We start from the raw sequence: 23,791 nt of genomic DNA on the forward strand, positions 1-23,791 counted from the left end.
CTGAACCACGTTCTTCATCAGGGCTTTGATAACCCATCATCATGCCCTGAAACGATGGACATCCTACCTGAGACACGTCCCGCCCCTCCTAAAGTGGTCTTCTGGTACCCGTCCAACCTCTAGAACGTCCTAGTCCACACCTATGCCAATCCCAGTGCCAAACCCTCGTCAGAGGGATCATTTCCTAAAGGAAGACCCAGGTGCAAGACCTGCCCCCACCCACTCACACTGTCCTGTCATAAGCTTGTCCTACCACATCAGAGACTGAGCCACCTGTGAAAGCAGCCATGTTATATACAAGCTCTGCTGCAATCACTGCACAGCCTTTTATATTGATATGACTATTAAGCAGCTTTGCACCAGGATGAATGGCCATAGCTAGGCAGTGGAACACCTTGTGGCACAACATGCAGCTAACCATAACAGGCTTGATTTCAATGGCTGCTTCACAACCCGGGCCATCTGTATCCTCCCCTCTACCACCAGCTTTTCTGAACTGTGCAGATGAGGTGTTATCCTTACAACACATTCTCCACTCCCGAAATTATACCAGCCTCAACCTACTGTAACCTACTATTGCCACACTCGCCACCCAACAGTTTCTGCCCCCTCTGTCTTATCGCCTCTTCCTAATCCACACCCTCTAAGCCTCAATGTGTGCCGCCCTTTGCCAATGCACCCACCTGTCTTTTTGCCTTCTCCGCTCCTCTCCTTTTCCGCAACCCTTCTCTCCCCCACCCCTCCATATCCCCACAGCCTCGTGATGCTGTGCCTGGCAGCCTTGTCCTGCCATCTAGCACATGAACACCCTCTCCAACAGACAGTGCTCTTCTCACGCCCCATTCATACCCTGCTATCCTCCCCCCTCCTAATCCAGATTGCTGCTTTCGTTCAATACGGCAGTTGCATTCTGGCCAGAATGCCTGAATACTGCAGTTACGTGTGTGTTAGGTGCATATGCTTGTGCAAATGTGTGTGTTTTCCTTTCTCTTCTGAAGAAGTCTTTGGCCAAAAACTCAATGTGTAACAGTCTTTTTGTTGTGCCTGTCTGCAGCTCAAAGTGGACACTTGTGTGAACAAAACAAAAACAAAATTTGAATGATATTATCATCTCTGTGCCAGACCAGAATTCCCCCTCCCCCTGTACTTGTAATTACACTGCCAGACAATCTGATATGTACAATACCTTGCAGTTACTCCCTTCCCTCCCAATGAAAAACATTATTCATTAAATATTTCAGTGCTACTTATGGGAGACCTAATTTAACAATTAATGCTGAAAGTACACAAGAATTATTAATATGAAAACTTTTGATCTTACAACACAAATGCTCCAAAATGTCAATCAACAACAAAAATGTTTACATAAAAACAAGATAGGCTATGTCATGGATACAAATATTTAGCAGCTAACTATCCTCGGTTATTCTGGAATTGCTTCTGAACAAAGTGAGTCCAGTCTGGAGACAGACAGGCAAAACTGTCACACACTGGAAAGACTGTGATTAAACCTTACTACTGGTCTTTGAAACAGACAACATGGATCTGTGAAATGTGAGTTATAATGACATCATTCTTCAAAATTTTTATAAGCTTGTTGGCTAAACAGAGTACTACTATGGACCCCATACTAAAAAGCTGTAACAAAATTTGACAGCTTACCTTTCAGATGAAGATTGTGCTGCACGACCTCTTCAAGCTTTTTGTGAACCTCTTCTGGACTCAAGTCAGCAGATAGCGGTTCCGGTAAGTTCGATGGTGTCTAAATGCATAGCATAGGAATCATAAAAATTATGGACATAAAAGAGATTGCACTGTGCAATTTTCTCTTATATGCGTACCTGATAATCTGTCAACATAAAGTCATTAAAACTTGGTGGCTGTGAGACAATAGTAATATCACTTGCAGGCTGTCTTTCAGATTCATGAGGTGATGTTCCCAAAACAACAAACGATCCTTCACTTGACATTGAGGAAAGTGGGTCGTGTCCAGGAGTTTTTGAAGTCTCATCCTTTTCATTGACTTTCACCATTTTAACACTGTAAGCAGAAATTATAGACACCAGTCACTTGACATGTATTTCTCTTAGTATTATCAACTCTTTTATAAACTAAGACTACTCTTTTTTTCCCCAAGAACTGACAGATAAAGACCAAACTCACGATGTAAATATAGAAGTAGTGAACATGACAAAGCCTATATCTTTCATTCCACGTAAGTTGTATTTTCAGCAAAAAGCTTAATATTTCAACACACACACAAATTTATAATATAAAATTATGGTTACCTCCAGTGCACATGATAATTCTGCAATCCATTGTAAACATATTCACTTATATCTTACTGAACCATTCCACAACAGAAAATACATTAACTATGAAAAATATCAGACACGCATTTAGATGCTTTAATTCTATTGTGTGGAATCAGAGTCAGCTTCCTGTTCTATTTTTAGTAGTGTCATTTTAGCATGAATGGCGCACTGTGGTACGAATGGGGTGATATTGTCCTTGGGGTGGGGAACGGCCCCTAAAGGCGGAAGAATCAGCAATGATTAACAATATGAGGATGCAGAAGGCAGTGGAAACCACAGCATTAAACATATGTAACATGCATCCACAAGACTTGTAGCCCGTAACTGAAGAAAATGTCACGATGATCTCTCCATTGGCAAATCCCTCATTCGGAGCTCTGGGATGGGAGTGCCAAAGGGGAGATGACCATGAGAAGAACATTGCTAGAAAATCTGAAAAGGGAAATGCAAAGACTCAATCTAGATATAGTAGGGTCAGTAAAGTGAAATAGACAAAAGACAAGGATTTCTGGTCAGTTGAGTATAGGATAATATCAACAGCAGCAGAAAATAGTATAACGGGAATAGGATTTGTTATGAATAGAAAGGTAGGGCAAAGAGTGTGTTACTGCGAACAACTCAGTGATAGAGTTGTTCTTATAGGAAATGACAGCAAACCAACACTGACAATGATAATTCAAGTATACATGCCGACGTCGCAAGCTGAGGATGAAGAGAGAGAGAAATTATATGAAGATAAAGAGTAATACAGAACGTAAGAGGAGAAGAAAACTAATAGTCATGGAGACCTGGAATGCAGATGTAGGGAAAGGAGTAGAAGAAAAGGTTACAGGAGAATATGGGCTTGGGACAAGGAATGAGAGTGGAGAAAGACTAATTGAGATCTGTAATAAATTTCAACTAGTAATAGCGAATATCTTGTTAAGGAATCACAGGAGGAGGAGGTATACTTGGTAAAGGATGGGTGATACGGGAAGATTCCAGTTAGATTACATCATGGTCAGACAGAGATTCCAAAATCAGATACTGGATTGTAAGACATACCCATGAGCAGATGTAGACTCAGATCATAATGCAGCTGTGATAAAGAGTAGGCTGAAGTTTAAGAGACTAGTCAGGAAGAATCAATAAGCAAAAAAGTGGAATAAGGAATACTAAGCAATGAAGAGATACAGTTTAAGTTCTCTAAGGCTATAGATACAGCAATAAGGAATAGCTCAGTAGGCATTACAGTTGAAGAGAAACGTTCTAAAAAGGGCAATTACACGAGTTGGAAAGAAAAACATAGGTACACAGAAGGTAACTGTGAAGAAACCATGGGTAACAGAAGAAATACTTCAGTTAATCATTGAAAGAAGGATGTACAAAAACGTTTAGGGAAATACAGAAATACAAGACACTGAGGAGAGAAATAAATAGGGAGTGCAGGGAAGCTAATACAAAATGGCTGCAAGAGAAGTGTGAAGAAATCGAAAAAGAAATGGTTGTCAGAAGGACTGAGTCAGCATACAGAAAAGTCAAGACAACCTTCAGTGAAATTAAAAGCAAGGTGGTAACATTAAGAGTACAATGAAAATTCCACTGTTAAAAGCAAAGGAGAGAGCGGATAGATGGACAGAGTACACCGAAGGCCTCTATGAGGGGGAAGTTATGTCTGACATGACAGAAGAAGAAAGAGGAGTCGATTTAGAAGAGATAGGGGATCCAGTATTAGAATAATAATTTAAGAGAGCTTTGGAGAGAATTTATAAAATCACTGAAGGAAGTGGTAACAAAACGGCTATTCACGTTGGTGTGTATAAACATGACGAGTCTGGCGACATACCATCTGACTTTGGGAAAAATATTATCCACACAATTCCGAAGACTACAAGGGCTGACAAGTGTGAGAATTTTGCACAATCAGCTTAACAGCTCATGCATCCAGGTTGCTGACAACAATAATATACAGGAGAATGGAAAAGACAACTGAGGATGGACTAGATGACAATCAGTTTGGCTACAGGAAATGTAACGGCACCAGAGACGCAATTCAGACATTGAGGTTGGTAATGGAAGCAAGCCCAAGCAAAACCAAAACATGTTCATAGGATTTGTCGACCAAAAAAAGTGTTCAACAATGTAAAATGGTGCAAGATGTTCAAAATTTTGAGAAAAATAGGGATAAGCTATAGGGAGAGACGGGTAATATACAATATGTAAAAGAACCAAGAGGGAATAATAAGAGCAAAAGACCAAGAAGGAAGTGCTCGGATTCAAAAGGATGTAAGACAGGGATGTAGTCTTTCGCACCTACTTTTCAATCTGTACATCGAAGAAGCAATGATGGAAATAAAAGAAAGATTCAGGATTGGAATTAAAATTTAAGGTGAAAGGATATCGATGATATGATTCATTGATGACATTGCTATCCTGAGTCAAAGTGAAGAAGAATTATAGGATGTGCTGAATGGAAAGAACAGTCTAATGAGTGCAGAATATGGAGTAACAGTAAATCTAAGAAAGCCAAAAGTAATGAGAAGTAGCAGAAATGAGAACAGCGAGAAACTTAACATCAGAATTGAGGTCACAAAGTAGAGGAAGTTCTCTACCTAGGTAGTAAAATAACCATTCAGTTAGCAAGCAAGAAATCGAAGTCAGACTAGCACTGGCAAAAAGGGCATTCCTCACCAAGAGAAGCCTACTGGTCTCAAACATAGGTCTTAATTTGAGGAAGAAATTTCTGAGAATGTATGTTTGGGTCACAACATTGATTGTATGGTAGTGAAACATGAACTGTGGGGGGAAACCGGAACTGAAGAGAATCGAAGCATTTGAGATGTGGTGCTAGAGACAAATGTTGAAAATTAGGTGGACTGATAAGGTACGGAATGAGGAGGTTCTGAACAGAATCAGAGAGGATAGGGGGACACTGACAAGGAGACGAGACAGAATGGTACAACATCTGTTAAGACATCAGGGAATGACCTCAATGGTGCTAGAGGGAGCTGTAGAGAGCAAAAGCTGCAGAGGAATACAGAGATTGGAATACATCCATCAAATAATTGAGGACATAGGTTGCAAGTGCTACTCTGAGATGAAGAGGTTGGCACAGGTGAGATATTCATGGCAGACAGCATCAAACCAGTCACAAGATTGATGACTAAAAAAAAAATCTTCTCCCACAGTTATGACAATTTCATGAACAGACAGATAACAAAGATTATTTGACATCAGTATTTTGGAATAATCATATGGCAGCTGCTTCATGGTAATGATCAGAGGAATTTTTTAACTGTATATGGATAGTGCCAGGAAACACAAATATCATCATCCAAGACTCACAACACATCATATTACCTTTCCACTTATTAAGCAGATGATAAGACTGAAAAATTGATTGTACCAAGAAAATTCATTCACTCACAATTTTTGAAAAGCACATCAAGAACAATATTTCAAATACAAGAGAGCAATGCAGTTGACAGAGTAATGTTGTTTCCCCTTGCCTTGACAAAACTGGAAAGAGGAAAGAAATCTATCAATTTGTTTAGGCTTCATTTTCACTCCTTGATCAAAACAGCAGTACTTTTAAATATTATTATTATTATTAAATACTATCAAAGTGTGGTTCTCACAAGCATGCTGTACCAAAGACTGCAGTGGATTCCTCTAAATGTTTCAGTTTGTAAGGCAATTAATAAATAAAACAAGCCTACACAACTTTTTCCAATAAAATTTTATTTATATTATTACATCAAAGTCTTTCATAAACTATCATTTATACCAATGGTTTTCACCAGTGTGATCTAGTTACTACTTGTTCTGTGCCACATTCAGACAATATAAAGTATAATTTCATCCTGCTCCAAGAGTCAGTTTGTCAAGTAAGTAATTAAATTCTAATTTTGACTGGATAACAGGCATGGGGACTGATATACTTTGTTGATGTATTTTATATTAATTTCTACTGGCTGATATCACAAAATGTGAGTAAGCCAGCGCAGTGAGTCGTACTTTGTTCACAGCAGCCAATACAACATTCAATGTGTTACATTCATTCATTCGACCACAATGTTTACTGACATTCTTAACTGGACCGCCTCGTGAGCTCTGTCAGCTGTAGGCCAGCTACTGCCAAGAGCCGAGATTATGGAAGCACCCATCTGTTGTCACAATCTGCATTGACAGACTGTTTCACAATGTAAATTGTGTCTTTTGTCTTTCTCTCCACAGTACATGGCTGCCTAGCAAGTATACAGTTTCCTGCAACTGTGTAGTGTTGCTGCACTTGCTATGATGCACCACCACTGCAGTACATGACGTGTTCCGTTAGGTATGTGCTAACATGCCTGTAACATCAATATAAACTATTCCACATGTGCAATTCATTTCATAGCTTCCAAACGTGTACAGCTTGTCAACGGGGTCCTTTGTAGAATCTAGTGCATCTCTGATTTTGTTTCTGTTTCACCAGAATGCCTTGAAATCCACTAAGTGGAGCACTTTCCCCATGTTTGGCTAATGCCCTGTATATATGACATGATTTTATTCAGTCTTCTGGTTTTGTTTTTTGCTGCCATTATGCTGCAATATGTTATGTCATCAATAGCTATTAGTTCTCATATTAGATTGCAATTACAGAAATTCTGTCTTCAAATGTCATATGTTGCTGATCCCATGTGAAATTTTGGTTAATGTATGCCGTACAGGATTCTTCACTTTGGATGACGGTGAAAGATGGTATGCAGGTATTTGTCAATGTTAGTAGGTTCCTTGTTCACTGTGCAGCTGAATGAGCTAACAGGCTACAAACATTGTTAGCCACCTTAGGTGAAAGAAGTGCTTTGTTGAGCTCTATAGTTTTTGCTGCTTATCATGGAACAAACAGATGATAAAGTGTTCGTGTTTGGGACACTGATGTAGAAGATATCACAAAACCTGCTAAGTATAAAATCTCAGCATTTTACACATTTATGTACATATACTAGCTGAGTTCCTGATTTCTATTTAATACAAGTGGGGCAATGTGTGTAAAAAAAAAAAAAAAAAATTTCTCTTGGAAAATCTACATTCTAACATTATCCACACAAACTAAACATGCTGTTTGTGTCATTTTCCCATTATCCTTCACTAACTGTACCCAAATATGTTGATGTATTATGACATGTTGTGTGTTTTCAAACACTGAGTACAGCAAAAAACACAATTTGTACTATGTCATCAGTTGTAACTGCACTTTTACCATTTGCCCCCTCCCCTTAAGTGAAATACACTCTCTACACAAATTTTGCTACTGGCACTCCTCTCAGCTTGGCACTCCAAGTGGCCACTTTTGTTACTCGGGCCTTAAACTGGCACTCTATAAATTTTAGTTTGCAGCAACATTTGGCTTGGAATATCATTTACCTTTTAAAGCAGTATAGGCAATTACATAATGAGAGCAAGTTTCCATCTTTTTCAGTTTGTTAACCAGTTTCTTAAGGAAGTATTGGAAAGTCTACAACTGTAACATAAATATAGTTGTAACAAAAACAAATGCTGTGGCATATTAGTATCTCTTACATTGTGGTCCATTTATTTTTCCCCTTCAATAGCAGTGTATATTCTCTACATTTGGCACTAATATCTCAACTTCTGAGTTTGTTGGAGAAATTCACTAGTGAGCATAACTCCAACAAAACAAAAGCTAAAAATTAAAATTTTCAAAGTAGCTTCATGCCTTTTAACTCATGTTTTTCCTCTTGATAAAATATAATATCAAAGTGTTAATCGCTCAAGTTCTTAAAAAGAACTTGAAAACCCTATAGTGCAACAAATCCTGAAATTAATAAGAATCAGTTACCATAGTTCAAAGTTCTTTGTTTATTGTTCTAATAAACACTGCAGCAGCCACAGTGCAATCCCACTATGAATGTTGTTCTTGGGCACGCGACAAGTTAGTTACTGTTTGTAAGTTGGATATTACTTTGACTGCTTACAAGCAACTGGAAGTTGCTGTGAATGGGTGTGTTACTGAGAGATATGATGCTTTGGTCTTCAGTTCACTGAATGGTTTGATGCAGCTCTCCACAGTACTCTCTCCTGTGCCAACTTCCTCATATCCAAGTAACTATTGCAACCCACACCCATTGAAAACTGCTTACTGTATTCATTCTTGTGTCTCCTCCTACAATTTTTAACCCCCCCCCCCCCCCCACACACACACACACACATACTGTTCCCTCCAACACTCCCTCCCTTGATGTCTCAATGTGACTTATCGCCTGATCCCTTCTTTTAGTGAAGTTATACCACAAATTTCTTTTCTTCTCAATTATAGTCAGTTCCTCCTCATCAGTTATGTGATCTATGCACCTAATCTTCAGTATTCTTCTGTAGCACCACATTTTAAAAGCTTCTTTTCTTCTCTGAACTGCTTATCATCCGTGTTTCACCTCCGCCCAAGACTACACTACAGATAAATATCTTCAGAAAATACTTCCTAACACTTAAATTTATATTCAATGTTAACAAATCTCTCTTCTTTTCTTGCCATTGTCAGTCTACATTTTATATCCTCTACTTCATCAATCCTCAGTTATTTTGCTGCTCAAATAGCAAAACTCATCTACTACTTCCAGTGTCTCGGTTCCTACTCTAATTAGCTCAGCATTGCCTGATTTACTACAACTTTATTCCATTACCCTTGTTTTGCTTTTGTGGATGTTCATCTTATATCTTCCTTTCAAATCTTTGTCCATTTCATTAAACTGCTTTCCCAAGTCCTTTGCTGTCTCTGACAGAATTTCAGTGTCTAGAGCATGCCCCAAGCTTTTATTTCTTCTCCCTGAAATTTAATTCCTTCTCCAATTTTTTTCTGAATGACATGTATTTGAGGTAATAAAGGTACATCAAATACTATCCTCTTCCATAAATATTATCTCCTCTACAGATAATACAGGACCTATCATGACTCACCGACTTGATTATCATGATGATGATTGGTTTTTCAAGTGCTCAACTGTGCGGCCATCAGCACCCATACAAAGCCCCAATTTTTACACAGTCCAATCTAACCATTGTTACGAATGATGATGATGATGAAATGATGAGGACAACACAAACACCCAGTCCCCAGGCAGAGAAAATCCCCAACCCGGCCAGGAATTGAACCTGGTAACCCATGATCCAGAAGCAGCAACACTAGCCACTAGACTCGACTGACTTAATCATGAACGATATGTCAGTTGTAAGTTTAGTGTCACTGTACAGAGGAGTCAGAGACCAGGGGGAACACAGTGTACAATGCCTATCCCCCTAATCAAGAAGTCTGAGGTGCCATCTCCCACTGAAACTGAGGCAGTGTGACACACTTCACCTGTCAGGAAACCTCTCTGTTCTCTGTCACGAAGAAGCAAGTACTGAAGAGAAAGAGGCAGTTAACTGCTGGTAATTTGAGCAAACAATGGATAATGGTCCTCCTCAGAACAATTTCAGCAAGGGATAAGAAGGATCATCTTGTGTACTCAACTTGTATGCTTGGGGGCCGCATTCAATATGCTGAAGAGGCTGCTCCAGCAGACACTGTGGAAACAGGGTGCAACCAGCTGTATACTGTGGTGTATGTTGGGATGAATGATACCTGTTGCCCGGGCTCCAAATTCATACTTGGCTCATTCCAGCAACTGGCACAGAAGGTTGAGGAGATAAGAACTGCTCATGAAATTTCAATTAAGTTCACAATCTATAACTCTGCCCCCAGAACTGACTGTGGTTCCTTGGTCCTGAGTAAAGTGTAAGTTTTGAACTAGATACTTCGAATGATATATGACAAGCTAGGTTGTGACTTCCTACAATTGTGGAACTGTTGGATACAACTGACAGCCTAGAGTTGAGGTCCTCTTGGGTACAAATGTCTGTATCAAAAGGATACACTAATGTAAAGTAGAGGTGGTGTATTTGTTGCAGCAGACATGAAATTCAAATCCATCAAGACAGAAATGGAAGCTGCATGCGAGACTGACTGGTTAAGATTCAGTATCAATGGCGGGCAACTTAAACTGGATTCTTCTATCAAATACCAGGACCATCCCCCAGATGTAACTGAAAACTTTATAGAAGGCATCAGCCCGCTAGTTCATATTATCTTTGAAGGACACTTTAACAATCAACTGGGACAATTACAGTTTTTTAAGTGGTGTTGTCTGCTCCATGAAGCACAGACATTGCCAAGATGGGATGGCTTGTGTGCCTCAACAATACAGACAGCTGTACTGCAGGCGCAACAACAATGGAGGGTTATCTGTGAAGAGGCAAGACAAACATGCTCTTGAAGAGGGCAGAAGCCTTTTCAGTACTTGTGGGGGAGACGAGTCTGGATGATTGATTGATCTGGCCTTGTAACAACAGCCAACGTGGCCTTGCTGGACTGGTACTGTGAATAGCTGTAAGCAAGCAGACAAACATCTCTACTGTGTGGTTAAAAGATTATTGCAACTCACTCATTCGGATATCCGGGTGGAGACTACTCAGGATGATATCATCAGAAAAAACAAAAATGACAGTCTGCAGATCTGACGATGGAATGTTAGATCCCTTAATCAGGTAGGTTTGTCAGAATATTTGATAGGCAAATGGGTAGGTTGAACTTAGATGTAGTGCAGATTAGTGAAGTTTGGTGGCAGATGAATAGAACTTCTAGTCAGGGTTATAAATACAAAATCAAATGCAAGTAACGTGTTGGAGGTCTAATAATGAACAAGAAAATAAGAATGCAGTTAAGCTACTATAAGTACCAAAACGAACACAATACTGTAGCCAAGACTGACACAAAGCCAACACCCACCACAGTAGTAAGAGTTTGTTTGTTTGTTTGTTTGTTTGTTTGTGTGTGTGTGTGTGTGTGTGTGTGTGTGTCACTAAACTCTGTCAGAATTGGCCTATCAACAAATAATCAAACTAAACTTCTATAAGAAATTATCACATTGCTTTAATGTAAAATTATGCTACTTAAGACCACAAGATGCAGTGCTTACGCACATGTATATAGCACCCACTGCTTTCCCATTTTTCTATCGCTTAAGCTTCTGTAGTGTTAAGCGCAAGTTGTTTCAGCTTATATTTGCTCTTCTTTCCCCACTGCTTTTGTAAAAGTGATCTTTTGTAAACAGAACTCTACATACTGCATGCTGAATTTATGTACAGTATTACTCTGTCAGCAAATGTATTAATAATTTTATATGGATTGTACACCTATAAATTTTTTATATTTTTATTAGCCTTGCAAAGGAGTTTTCATACTTACTTTATTATAAAATGCTGTTGTTCAACATAACCAAGGCACTGTTTACGCACATGTATTTAGTGCCCTCTGTATCCTAATTTTTCCTGGTCGCCTGAGTCTGTATATTTGCAGCAGTTGGCCTAGTCTCTGACATAAGGCACATGTTACTTAACGCAGATATTTTATCTTGAGACACCTATTGCATCATGTGATGTAATAAGTATGTTTACTTCAAGTATTTTTCTATTAATATTGTACTATTTTTGTATATAAAAAATATTTTGTGACTCGTGTATTCATTTTTAGGGCCAATACTTCTGAAGAAGATATTTTTACAAGTATCAAAACCATGGTCAAGGGATAATAAACCTATATTTTCAACTGGCTGGCTGATTTTTCAATCGATTCTAAATTACACAGTAGTTGTTTCTCAGCCATGTTTAAGATTTTAAACTAAACTCTGTCCGAGGAGGTGTCACTGGATGCAGATATGGAGGGGCATGTGGTCAGCACTCTGTTCTTTGGGCCACTGTCAGTTTTCATGATCGGAGGTGTTACTTCTCGATCAAGTAGATCCTCAATTGGCCTCACAAGGACGAGTGCACTCTGCTTGCCAACAGCAGTCAGCAGACCCAGATGGTCATCCATCCAAATTATAGGCTAGCCTAGCAGTGCTTAACTTCAGTGATCTGACAGGAACTGATGCTACCAATGCAGTAAGTCCACTGACAGTACAAGTTTATATGCAAACTGGCTTTGCAGATGTTGACTCTACAGATGATGAAGAGATTGAAAGAATCTATGACGAGATAAAAGAAACCAGTTCATCCGACAGGAAAAGGAGAAGAAAAGTTAATAGTGATGAATGACTGGAATTCGGCTGCAGGAAAAGAAAGAGAAGGAAAAATAGTAGGTAAATATGAATACAATAGAAGAGAATAGAATATTTTTATTAGCCTTTCAGTATTTTTCATACAATTGGCTTCGTCAAAGTTTACAGAGGGTTTTAGTTTCAGTACGATATTCAAATAGCTACAGAAAGGGAAGAAAAGGAACTAAAGACCTTTTCTTCAGCATTATGTAAAACAATGTTTTATACAGTAATTAAATACACACATAAGAAAAGAATCACAGTAAATAACTAGCTTATATAATATCAAAACATTTTCTTCATAACTTAGGTAAAACATATATTTTGATGATTGGTTTCTAAAAATTCTTCAGTTGTATAGAATTCGTTGTTTTTTAGCCAGGTTTGCAATGTATTCTTATATTTATTTAGTGGTACTGTACGAGCTGAGCATGGTAACTTATTGAAAAATTTTATGCTTAAGTACTTATAGTTATTATGGACTACAGCAAGTATTGTGGAAGGCAAGTCTAGCAAATGACTGTTTCTTGTACTGTGTGCATGCACATCACATCTCATGTTCAATTTTTTCAGATTTTCTCTGGCATATATTAGACAGTTATATGTACATGCTTGGCACTGTCATTACGCCAAGAGATTTAAAATAATTTCTGCAGGACTGTCTGGGTGCTAACCCCTTCATGCACCTGATTGCTTTCTTCTGCCATCTGAAAATACATTCAGCCCCTGGGGAGTTACCCCAAAGCAATATTCCATATTGCAGTTGGGAATGAAAAAAAACATAGTATGAGTGGAGTAGCAATTGCTTGCTCACACTGTTTCTTAATTTATACAATAAGAAAAGTACTCATGCTAGTTTACTACATAGGTAATTGGTGTGTCCTTCCCAGTAGAGCTTTTGGTCTATGATTAGTCCAAGTAATTTCACTGTTTTGTTTTAATTTTTAGTTACTTTGAGATGAAATATTATTTCTTCTGTTTTTGTTTGATTTATGCACAGCTGGTTAGCCTGACACCAATAATTAGCCATTTGCATCATTTATCTATTTTTGTCCAGTACACTCTGTAAGTTCTCTCCTGTACTTATTAATGTCATATCGTCAGCATATAGTATGTTCTTACATGGTATGTAATTCAAGAAGTCATTAACATAGACAATGAACAGAAAAGGTCCAAGAACAGAGCCTTGGGGTACTCCTCTTTCTATAGGGAGTATTTCAGGCCTCTGATTATTTGCATATACAAGTTGTAACCTATTGCTTAGATAATATCTGAATAGTCGGAGTGTGTCATCTTCAATGCCATAGTATTTTAACTTTTTGATGAGTATGTCATGTGACACCGAGTCAAAAGCTTTACTTAGGTCATTAAGTGTTCCAGACATTGATACCCTTTTGTCATACCCTTCATAAACATTGCTTACAAAAGCTTCTACTGCTTTTATAGTTGATAGGTGTGACCTGAAGCCAAACTGTTGTTCATTTAAAATTTTGTTGGTTTCAAAATACCTGTATATCTGCTTATGCACACAATTTTTTACTAACTTGGATATGATTGGTGCTATTGAAATGGGTCTGTAGTTATTTGGGAGGTTTCTTTCACCTTTTTTATACACAGGCAATGTAACTGTGAGCTTAAGACAGTCGGGGAATATTCCTTCATCAAGTACTCTGTTTGATAGTGAGAGAAGTGGCATTTCAATTTCTTTTTTAATCTTCTGTTTTGGAATTACTTAATTTGTTTATTGACTTATGAATATCATTTAATGTGATTTGGGTCCAAGTGAACTTCTCACTTCTTGTCTGTTTTGCACAAGTGAGCAATGCTTCTGCATCAGGGGCAGAATTGATGGGTGGGGCGGTGACGCTATTTACAAAATATTCATTGAGAATATTGCAGTCAATAGGGATACTCCTTTCTTTATTGGTATTATTAATTTCCCTTTTAATGACAGTCCAGGTAGCTTTACATTTATTTTTAGAATTTAAAATATATTCATCATTTGCACAGCACTTAGCATTTTTTATTTCTAATTTGTAAAGGTGTAATTTTCCTTGTCCCTATCACTGTTATGAGATTTTTCTTTCATAATCATCAGTAGTATTCTGAGTTTGTTAAGTTGTGGGGTGTACCACTTGTTAGTATTTTGTTGCTTACGAGTAATATTACTCTGGTACCTTTTGGTTACCAAGGGTCATGTCATTTCTACTATATGCTTGATCTCTGTCAGGAAAATGGAAAAACATTTATTAATCGTTATCCATTACACGAGTCCAATCCATTTCTTTTAACTGGTTTATCATTTTGTTTACACTAGATTCACCTAGAATTCTATATGTCACTTTTCTCTCTGTAGAACTGAAGGCTGACTTCAGTATTTGAAGCCATAGCCCTGCATGATCTGATATTCCTAATTCTATTACATCATATTGTACGGAGTCTCTTTGTACATTACTAATTATGTTATCAAGGCATGCATTCAGTCTAGTGGATTTTTCATTGAGACAGTAGTAGTTTAATGACTTCAGAGTGTTAATCAGGGAAAGGAATGAAATAAGAACCAGCCTTGCAGAATTTGGCACAAAGCATAATTTATTCATCCGTAACATTTGGTTTAAGAATTATTAAAGAAGGCTGTATATGTGTAAAGGACCTTGGGACAATGGAAGGTTTCAGACTGATTATATAGTGATAAGACAGAGATTTCAGTAGCAGATTTTAAACTGCAAGACATTTCCAGGGACAGACGTTGACTCTGACCTTAATTTATTGGCTGTGAACTGTAGACCAAAATTGAAGAATTTGCAAAAAGGCAAAAAATTAAGGCATGGGACCTGGGTAATTTGGAAGGATTGGAGATTGTTGAGATTTTCAGAGAGAGCATTAGGCAATGACTGACTGAAACAAGGGAAAGGCATACAGCAGAACATGAATGGGTAGCATTGAGAGATGAAATAATGAATGCAGCAGAGAATCAAATAGGTAGGAAGACTAGGCCTAGTAGAAATCCTTGGGTATCACATACATTGAATTTAACTGATGAAGGGAGAGAACATAAAAATGCAGCAAATGAAGCAGATGAAAGGGAATACAACAAATGTCTAAAAAAATGAGACTGACAGGAAGTGCAAAATGGCTAGGCAAGAATGGGCAGAGGGCAAATCTAAGTCTATAGAAACATGTATAACTACAGGAATGATAGATACCACCTACAGGAAAATCAAAGAGGCCTTTGGAGAAAAGAGAAGCAGCTACATGAATATCAAGAGCTCATAAGGAAAACCAGTACTAATCATGGAAGGGAAGGCTGAAAGGTGGATGGAAATATATAGGAATATAGGAGGACTATACAAGGGAAATTAGAGGTGTGTGTGTGTGTGGGGGGGGGGGGGGGGGGTAAAAATTACAGAGAAAACAAAGGGACGAGTACATTAAGCAGTTTCAAATTGATGAGGGTTGCAGTAGTTATTCAGGGATGAAGATGCTTGCACAGGACAGAGTAGCACGGAGAGCTGCATCAAACATCTTCAGACTGAAGATGATGACAACAATAAATGGTGTGCATGAAAAGACATCATTTGACATCATAATAAATGCATTCTCTGAAAACTATTTACAACAAATACTCTGGAAGCTATTCATTAACGGAAATTCAAGGATGATAAATAGACTTGACCTTTTTGAAAATGTGCATGTCAGAAAATTGTATAAGCGACCATAAAGCAGTTGAGGCAACAATGATAATTACAATACAAAGGGTAATATAAGATGTAGAAAGACTTGTTTGTTCAGTAAACAAGATGAAGAGGCAGTAGTATTACATCTGAAGGAGAAAACTGACACCTTTAGCTTTGTGCTGCAGCATTTAGCTCATTGAGGCTCAAGTTTAAAAGAAAAGTAGACCATCATTTAATAGATACTGGTATGTGCCTAGGAGAACAGTTGACGATGGGAGGGACCCTCCATGGTACACAGCCCCCCGTAAAGAAACTTGTAACGAAACTGATTACTGCTCAATGTGTGTAAAACAAAGCACGAGGCTTCAGACAGAGATGCTAACTGAAACACATGGGCAATCAAAAAGGCCTGTAAAAGCATTCAATAACTTCTGCACCAGCATCTTATTGAAAGACCTCTCACAAAACCTACAGAAATTTTAGTCATATGCAAAAACTGTCAATGAAAACAAAATGAGTATCTAGACTCTGAGGAATGACATGGTGAACAAAATCTTCCACACTTGCTGTTACAATACTTTAATAAAAAGTCGTGACCAGTTCTGTATCAGTGGAGATGCATCTTCAGGTGGTCTGTACAAGAAATCTGAACATTACAGAATTATAATGGTTTTAAAAACAGATGTTTCATACCATAAAGTGCCATACATCAATGAGAGCTGAGAACTCACAAGTTTGTTTATTTAAACAATCATGGCACAGCAAAGTAAATGCCGTGAGCCAATGCCTGGGAATGCGCTGCAACTATAAGTGAGAGGAAGCCAGATAAAACTATTTATATTTCTGACTGCTGTATAATTATGAGAACTAATTAAATACATCACATTAGAACAACTTAACTGTGACAGAGCAGTTGCGAAACCAGTTGTGACTTTTTATTAAAAGTATTTCAACAGGCAGTGTGGAAAATTTTAATCATCATGTGGAATTTTGCCTGTGGTTGCCTGACCTCTAAAATAATATGTTCTCAGGAATGACCGTGAACTGAAATTAAGAGCAGCAAAGCATAAGAAAAAATGCTGAAATGCTGAACTCCATTTTCAAAGGTTCCTTTTCTTGTAAGAAAGATACAGATGTACAGTGCCAATTTACTCCATTCGTTACTGCAAAAATGAATGATATAGATATTATTGTCAGAGGCATTGAGAAACAGCTAAAATGAAACAAGATTCCATGGTCTGATGGTATCCCTGTCAGATTCTATACAGAATTTGCAGCTGAGTTATTTATCATTTTAACCACAATATACTACATATTCCTTGAATGAAAAAGTGTGCCCAGTGATTGGAAGAAAGCATGACAGGAATGTCTATAAGAAGGATAATAAGACTACTATCTAGTCGCACTGACGTCCATGTGTTGTAGAATCCTAGAACACATTCTAAGCTGAAACATTTGAAACAGAACGACCTCTTCCATGCTAACCAGCATGGAACCTGAAAATATCGATCATGTGAAACCCAACTTGTGCTGGGAAATTAGATAGATGCAGTATTTCTTGACTTCCAAAATGTATTTGACTCAACTGCAAGTGCATGATAATATAGGCTAGCAAACAAAATTTGTGGCTGGGTTGAGAACTTCTTGGTAGGCAAGATGCAGTACGTTATCTCCAGTGCAGAGTCACAAATGAAAGTTACTTAAGGTGTGTCCCTGGGAAGTGTATTGGGACTTTTCTTGTTCATTTATGAATATAGGTATAGTATAGTATAAGGGTTTTGTGGGCGCACGACAGCAAGGTCTTCAGCGCCCGTTCAGTATCATAGTGAGACGGGTGTCAAGAAAAAAACTCAGAACATTTACATATAACGGAACAGAAAACACGGGGAACAATCATTGAAAAATATGTGCTCACCCACACCAAAGCGTGGGATGAAGCAGGGCGTCAGCAGTAAAACATGGACAACACAGGAAGAAAAAGGTAGAGAGTGTTAAAACAATGTAGCAGATGGAAGTGGCTGGCTGACCGCAAGGAAAAAAAGGGAGGAGTCAGCCACTCTGCAATACACTAACACCTCCAGCAATAAAGTTTAGGCCAGAGTCCAGACACATCACAAAACTTAAAAACCCTAGACACATATGTCTCATCGTTAGCTAAAACATAGGGCAGATCCCCATCAACTTGTGCTTCTGCCCTTGCATCACGGTATAAAATGCAGTCTGTTAAAATGTGCCGGACAGAGATGTGCACACCGCAAGCATCACAAAACGGAGGATCCTCCCGGCGTAATAAAAAGCTATATGTCAGAGGACAGTGCCCGATCCGAAGACGTGTGAGCGCCACCTCTTCCCGCCTGAGCAGCCGGTAGGAGGAACGCCACGGCCGAGTGGTCGACTTTACCGACCGCAGTTTATTGGCCGTCACCGCCAGCCATTCGTCCTCCCACAACTCCACGCACTTCCTGTGGAGTGCAGCGATGACTGACTGCAAGGGGATAGGACACTGGACCACATCCTGCTCTCTGCAGGCCTCCTTGGCAGCCCGATCAGCCTGTTCATTGCCCCATATGCCGACATGACCAGGCACCCAGCAGAAGGATACCTCTTTACCCCGCCGTTGGAGCAAGTACAGTTGGTCACGTATCAGCTGGACCATCTCTTCAGTCGGGTACAGGTTCTGCAGTGACTGTAAGGCACTAAGAGAATCGGAGCAGAGAAGAAATCGATCGCCCCGTACACGATGCATCTGCTCCAGTGCCGTCAGGATCGCGTGGAGCTCCGCTGCGAAAACGGTATATTCAGCAGGGAGGCGAATCCGGGTAACATGATCAGGGAACACCACAGAACAGCCAAGGAAAGTCTCCTGTTTGGAGCCATCAGTATAAACGACAGTGAAACCATGATGCACATCTAAAATGTTAAAAAACAGAGATTGGAACGTAAAATTTGGTGTGCCAGCTTTCTTAAAATTAGTCAAATCTAAAATAAGTTTGGGTCTCCGGAGGAGCCAAGGTGAAGATCTGCTCCAACCGCGACGTAAAACACGAAGACCAGCCATAGACATCGCACCGAGGCAATCCTGTGCGCGAATCCCATAGGGCTGCGTCGCACGTTGCCAGTTATGAAACAATGGTGCTAGAGGAGGCTGAGCAACGGTATGGTATGCAGGGGTGTATGGTGTGGACAAAGTTTTATACGCCTGACGCACTGTAAGTAGCCGTCGCCGCATATGAAGTGGCGGTTCACCAGCCTCTGCACAGAGGCTTGGTATGGGGCTAGTTCGGAATGCCCCAGTGGCCAACCGAAGCCCTTCATGGTGCACCACGTCCAACAACTTTAAGTAAGAAGGCCTCGCAGACCCATACACCGTGCACCCATAATCGAGCCGAGATCGCACAAACGCGCTGTAAAACTGGAGCAGACAAGTCCTGTCAGCTCCCCATGTACTGTGGCTAAGACATTTTAAAATACTTAAAGCCTTAAGTGACCACCGTTTCAGGTCTTTAAGATGAGGTAACCACGTGAGCTTCGAGTCAAAAATGAGCCCCAGAAACCTCACCGTGTCTTTAAAAGTAAGAATAGCGTCCCTCATCCTCAACTCAGGAAAGGTTAAAATCGAACGAGAACGGTTAAAAAGAACACATACAGACTTCTCGGTGGAAAACTTAAAACCACTCTTCTGCGCCCAGTCATCCAAACGCCTAATCGTAAGTTGCAACTGACGAGTTGCCGTTACAAGGCTGGAAGAAGAGCAAAACAAGGAGAAATCGTCCACAAACAAAGAGCACTGGACAGGACTTTTCACTATGGACGTAATTTTATGAATATATGAAGCTGGTACCATTGGTGATCTTGCAGCTCTCGAAGAATAAAATTACAGTGAAATCAGACCTTTAGCTGCTTACAGGCATCGATAAATATCAATGGGGACAGTTGAAAAATGTGTGCCCTGACTGGGACTCAAAGCCGGGACCTCCTGCTTACATGGCAGACGCTGTATCTGACTGAGCCACTGATATTTATCAATGCCTGTAAACAGCTAAAGGTCTGATTTCATTGTAATTTCATTCTTCGAGAGCTGCAAGATCTCCAATGGTATCTGTACAGATACCAGCTTCGTACAGATAAGGCTTACCAGCCAACGATCTTCTTCAGTGCGGATGCACTCAGATTGCCCGAACTCTTATGGGAATCGGTAGAGTGACTGCCGCAAGTAATGAGTATGGTGGGCAGGGACACTACAAACGTAGTGCGTGGACAGAAAGTTGGAAAGTGTGGGTCTCATGGGGAGCATGCCAGTGATAAGTCCCTGCAGTCACACTATCCTCTGTGTCCTCGGTGCCTCAGTCGGATAGAGCATCTGCCATGTAAGCAGGAGGTCCCAGGGCACACATTTTTCAACTGTCCCCATTGAAATTTATTGATGCCGGTAAACAACTAAAGGTCTGATTTCATTGTAATTTCATTTTCTTGTTCATGTCATATGTTGATGACCTGACAGCAATATTAATAGCAATATCAGACTTTTTATGAATGATGCAGTTATATGTAATGAAGTACTGTTTGAAAAATGCTGTACAAATATTCATAAGGAGACCTCTTTGGTTTTTTCATACTTATAGTACTGGGAGATCAGTGCCTAGACATTGATTTCTTAAAGCAGTACAACACAATTCTCAAAACAAAATTGCCTTTGGAGAGTTGAGGATTTCTGAGTGTTGTCTATGATTAGACAATTGTATATTAATTATAAATTCATCAGTAGCTCAGCAAGTAGCATAATGAGGTTGTATACTTGAGGCTCGCGGTTCAAATCTTGAAAGCAGTGTGCCTTTGTTTTTACTTTTTAAATTCCATATTTATTAGTAAATGAAAATGTCAATTAACAAATATGGAATAATACTTTAATAAAAATAACATTTTTAATTTTAATTACTGGTAAAAAAATCAAATTTGATATGGACATGGGAAATGCCCTTTTGTTAAAATCTCAGATAGCTCTAAAAATATATGAGGCTTTGGTAACAAGTGCATATATTGTTGCAAACCTCTAAAACCTCTAAAACAAGTACTTCATTTCTGTTACTGACAAACTGAGGTTATCAGGTTCACTGAACAGTGCGATGGGGTATCTGAGACCAATCTTTAAAAATAGCTTCAGTAAAATTTAAATGAAACTTCTCCCAAAAAAGTAGCGCCCATCATAAAATCCTTAAAATCTAAGTATTCTAGTGGGTATGATAACATATGAACAAAGTTAATCAAAGAGTGCCCATGTGAGTTGAGCTCTATCTCAAGTTACTTGTGTAATCAATCGCTTATTACTGGAACATTTCCAGACTGGCTAAAGTACGCCAAAGTTAAGCCTCTTTACAAGAAGGGATATAAAGAGATACCATCAAACTATCGACCCATTTCACTTTTGCCGGCTTGCTCAAAAATATCTGAAAATGTGGTGTTCAAGCCAATCGTCTCCTTAAGCATCTGACTGCAAATAATATATTGTCCAAGTCCCAGTTTGTATTTCTTAACGGTTCTGATAAAGAGAAAGCTATTTACACTTACAATGATAATGTTACACTTACAATGATAATGTTACACTTACAATGATAATGTTACACTTACACTGATAATGTTACACTTACACTGATAATGTTACACTTACACTGATAATGTTACACTTACACTGATAATGTTACACTTACAATTATAATGTACTTAATTCATTAGATAATAAATTAGACGCTACTGGCATTTTCTGTGACCTGTCAAAAGCCTCTGACTGTGTGAACCACAGCATTCTATCAATCAAATCAGAATATTATGGTTTCACCTGCAATGTTGCGAAATGGTTTGAGTCTTACCTAACAGGAAACAAAGGGTGTTGTTGCGAAATTCCTGAGCAGTAAGCAGTCAGTCTTCATCTGATGGGAATTAATTACATGTGGTGTTCCTCAAGGTTCCATTGCTTTTTCTCATGTACATTAATGACCTCTCGTCTGTTACATTGGTAGATGCCAAGTTTGTTTTGTTTGCAGATGATACAAACCTTGCAATAAATTGCAAAACAAGTACAGATTTAGAAATAGCTGCTAATCAATTTTTCACTGACATTAATAAATGATTTGAAGACAATTCACTGTCATTAAAATTTTAAATGACCCACTATATGCAGTTCACAACCTGTACAAGATTTCCTAGCAGCATGTGTATGACACACAAAGACATGATGCAGATCGAAGAGGTTGACAGTGTTAAATTTCTGGGATTACAACTCAATAATAAATTCAATTAGGAAGGGCGTACCACAGAATTGCTTAAGCGCCTAAACAAGTCCGTATTTTCAGTGAGAATGATGTCAGACGTAGGAGATATAAATATAGAAAAAACTTCATACTTTGCTTATTTTCATTCTATTATGTCATACAGGATCATATTCTGGGGTAACTCATCAAAATGAACAAAAGTTTTTAGCATGCAATAATAATCATATGTGGTGTAAATTCAAGATCATCACACAGAAACTTGTTCAAGGGACTTTGTATTCTAACCATTGCTTCTCAGTACATTTATTCCTTAATGAAATTTGTTGCAAGTAATATATCTCTACTTACAACCCATAACTCAATACATAGTATCAATACTAGGAATAAGAATAATCTACATAGCGACCTAAAATCATGTACCTCGGTTCAAAAAGGGGTCCTATATTCAGAAACACACATTTTCAATAAATTGCCAGCAACTATTAAAAACTTGGTTTCAGATAAAGCAAGGTTTAAACAGAGTTTGAATGAATTTTTGATAGGCAACTCCTTTTACTCTATTTATGAATATTTTAACAGGGACTTTTACATCAGCTTAAGTAAAAATGTCTGTTAGATTTCAGTTTTGACAGCAATTGGTCACATCAGTAAAGATTATGTATTTTGTGTATGATACATTTATTAAAATGTGCATAACAATGTTTCATTCTGACAGCGTATTAATTCTGTAAATATTAGCAGTTCCAGTTTATGTAATGTATTCATCTATTTTGACAAGCTCCTGAAAAATGACCAGAGTAGGAAGTATTATATTCAAATGTTTTGTTGTTTTATGTTGTACTTTCTGACATGTTCCACACCCACGAGAATCATCTCATTTTTTGGGTCTATGGAAAGCGATAATATTGTTCAGCCTCTAGAAATAAAAAAACATTCTATTTGCTGTTTAACATTTTTGTAACAAATTTTAATATATTGTGAATACTCATATCTTCATGCAAATAGTACTTAAAAATAAAAAGATGTTATTTTCATTAAAAAATGATTCCATATTTGTTAATTAACATTTCAACTTGTTAATGAATATGGAATTTAAAAAATGTTGGTACTAGTTGGAGTCAAACCAGTGTCTTTACAATTACAATTTAACTATGCTGTGTGCTGAACTAATAATGACTTTGTTAACGAACTGCACATGTTTCATATTTAACAGCAACTGGAAATATTCTAATCTTCAAAGGTCATTTTTTCAAGTTTTTGTGAGAACTGCATCATACTAATGTAATACACTGATGTCCCAACACTGACCTTTAAACATTGCAAGTACAAAGACTTTTGGAGAAGGCCACTCTTGTCAGTCACATTTGGTAAGACTTTAGAGTGATGTAAATATTGTTAACATGCTTTAAATATTTAGA

The 23,791-nt window shown here is 38.4% G+C and overlaps 1 protein-coding gene across 2 annotated transcripts in view; it reads right to left on the reverse strand.

Moving 5' to 3' along the window:
- The window catches only part of LOC126088545 (optineurin), a 140,212-nt gene that overhangs the window by 94,850 nt on the left and 21,571 nt on the right, over positions 1-23,791 (reverse strand). For both annotated transcript variants that reach the window (XM_049906724.1, XM_049906723.1), the window contains exons 2-3: positions 1,842-2,040; positions 1,663-1,762 (exon numbers count right to left, since the gene is read on the reverse strand). In XM_049906724.1, coding sequence (XP_049762681.1) covers positions 1,663-1,762; positions 1,842-2,033 — 292 coding nt within the window. In that variant the 5' untranslated portion in view covers positions 2,034-2,040. The remainder of the gene's footprint in view (positions 1-1,662; positions 1,763-1,841; positions 2,041-23,791) is intronic.

The sequence above is a fragment of the Schistocerca cancellata genome, chromosome 6, assembly GCF_023864275.1.
Source record: "Schistocerca cancellata isolate TAMUIC-IGC-003103 chromosome 6, iqSchCanc2.1, whole genome shotgun sequence".
Taxonomy (NCBI): Eukaryota; Metazoa; Arthropoda; class Insecta; order Orthoptera; family Acrididae; genus Schistocerca; species Schistocerca cancellata.